The following is a 2,633-nucleotide window of genomic DNA, read 5'->3' as shown; positions in this document are numbered from 1 at the left end:
CAAAAACATATCTGAAAATTCTCCAAGTACTTGAAAACAAAATGACACCCTTCTAAATAATCCATGGATCAAAGAAGAGATCTAAAGGGTAATTAGAATATATTTTGACCTGAATGAAAGTGAAAATACAATATATCACAATTTGCTGCTAAAGTAGTAAAAGGGCAAAATTCATAGCATGAAAACACTTATATTAGCAAAGAACAAAGGTTCTAAAGTCAGTGACCTCAATTTTACATTAAGACACCAGGAGGCTTGCGTTGGAATCCGCGGTCCCAGCCCTCCCCTATGGCCTACCCTGAGGAGCTGCAGGTTTCTTCGCCGCCCCCGCCGCCTCCTTCTTCTCCTTCCTCTTCAGACGCCTCTGCAGCATCTTCCCCCGGCGGCCCAGTGAGTTTGAGCTGGCCAGTTCCGAGCAGGAGCAGCAGCCGAAAGGTTGACCTGCTGGAGGAAGTGGAGCTGCAGATCGGAGACGCAGCCTTTTCATTAACCAAACTCCTTGAAGCCACATCTACAGTATCAGCTCAAGTGGAGGAGCTTGCCTTCAAATGTACAGAAAATGCACGTTTCCTTAAAACACGACGGGACCTCTTGAAAGAAGGCTATGATTCTTTGAAACCTGATGACTAATTTGACATAATTCGTTGTTTAATAATGACTGCATTACTTCATACTTCTTCATATGTCATATTTGTACATTTACCACACGTATAGGATGACCTCTGTCCAGAAGTTCTGTATGTACTCAGAATGAAATTTTTCTTGGTTTTTGAATAGATGTTCAATCATAACCGGTGATTCCATAACAAGATAACAAGTGTTCTGCCCATTGGCCCACCCGTGTCTCCCCTCTTGACAGGTCTCTGTGCCACCATTCGTAGCAGTGGCAGTGAGAGACTTGCTCCCGGTATTATGTTGGGGTCTTTGAAGCCTGTGAATGTTGGGTTGGTTCTTTTGGTCCAATAATTGGCTGCTGTGGCCAGGTTGGGAAACGTCCCGGGAGCGAGCTCTAGCATAATAGGATGGCGGAGTGCCCCAGCTAGCCCAAACAGACTCCCCATCTTGTTCTTTGCATTGATGAGTCTCTTTTCAAACTCCACTATGTCTGTGAAGACTGAGGGGAGTGCTGGTGTCCCGTCCATACATGGTTCTAGAAAGGTCTGGATAGTAAAAACTGTTGTCATCTGGGCTCTAGTAGCAACAAGCTTGAGCTGATCTAAGAGCTCCTTTCCTTGAACAGGAGAGCAAATACAAACTCACCGACCCAAGGTTGACTATTGATCCAGTCTATAGCAGACCCAGCATTGTGTGCAATCAGCAGGTTTGCACTTTCGCCATCTGTTGCCCTGCCTGGTGCAACATCATGGCCCGGAATTGTTTTTAGACCTGAATAGGATTAGACTGGATCTAATCACTTGATGCGATCACAACTCTGATGAGTAGGTAGCAGCAGTGTTGAAGCATGGATGTCATTTCAGTTTTAGTCATTGGTCCTGGTCAGTGACAGTCCTTTTAAAGAGTGACCGTGTGGATGTTTGTTTACCTTCAACAATGAGTGAGCTTCTTTCATTCACACCCACATCTATGAGGCCTTCATGCAGTCCATCAGTAAGACAGCACAAAAACAAAAGGTTTGGGGTAGCTGGATGGAAGGTGGCTCGGAATGCTGGGTTGAACATAGATTTTGCATTCCTTTCAGTGTCCTCCAGTCTTCCAATTCCTGCTTCAGGATCCGTGGAATCAGAGGGAAACTGCCTGAATCTTCCACTCAGTTGTGATGAGAGTTTCCTACTGGTCGTATCCATAGACATTTGTTGATCATCCATGCTAACCAATTTGTTGAATTATGTTCCTTTTCTTGGTTTTCTTGGCTTTTGTGAAAGCGGAATACCGATGCTATTTTTGAGGCTGACCAGTACTTGTTTATCCTTAAGTACTTTCTGCCTCTGAACTTTCATAGAATCCTTTATGAAAGATAATCAGTAGATGGCTAATATTAATAGTGCCATAGTGATACCAGTAGCAAACTAGCTAGACCATTATTTATTTGTTTTGCAACAAGATGCTAAGCATGGCAGAGTTTGAAGTTGCATTTCATCTTAAGGACCAAGGGAGGTAACTTTAAGGTTTCCAATGGTAGATCCAGCTCCATTAGGCTAAGTTGTCTACAGCTAATGATTGTGTCTGTATTTTATAACCCCAGCACCTGAAACAGGGTCGCACAACACTCACTAAATATTTGTTGAATAGAAGAGTTAACAAACTTAATTAAAAGCTTTTTTCTTCCCATATTTAGCATGAAGACTGTAATTGTTTCTCTAGAAGATGTATGAATCTGGCCTTTATTGACTTGAAGATAAACATTCTTTTTTACAGAGATTTGGACTTTGATGATAGATTTTAAAAATGTATGACAAGTATTTTTTGTACTTCTTTGATTTTTTTAAAAAGACTTTACTTCAGAAAAGGAAAGACTGTCTAGAAAGAATGCATATTTTTTCTCTATTTCTGTGGTTACTGCTTTTCCAGTTTAACAGTTTTTGTATCTGATACTTGTATATGTTTGATTGCTATCTTTAAAGAGTCTTAAGGTACAAAGCATTGTTAGAATGCAAGAATGGTGGGGTGCAGTG

General features: G+C 41.6%; 1 protein-coding gene across 1 annotated transcript; it reads left to right on the top strand.

Annotated features, from left to right (window-relative positions):
* The first annotated feature begins 288 nt into the window (after positions 1-288).
* LOC105722971 (renal cancer differentiation gene 1 protein-like) lies at positions 289-832 on the top strand. The gene has a single exon (XM_064368999.1). The coding sequence runs from the start codon at positions 289-291 to the stop codon at positions 628-630; it is 342 nt and encodes a 113-aa protein (XP_064225069.1). The 3' UTR covers positions 631-832.
* Positions 833-2,633: the final 1,801 nt, after the last annotated feature.

The sequence above is a fragment of the Aotus nancymaae genome, unplaced genomic scaffold (genome assembly GCF_030222135.1).
Source record: "Aotus nancymaae isolate 86718 unplaced genomic scaffold, 86718_ANA_hifiasm-v0.15.2.pri h1tg000081l, whole genome shotgun sequence".
Classification (NCBI taxonomy): Eukaryota; Metazoa; Chordata; class Mammalia; order Primates; family Aotidae; genus Aotus; species Aotus nancymaae.
Note: the sequence above shows the minus strand (reverse complement) of the source record. Positions and strands in the feature narration are given on the sequence as shown.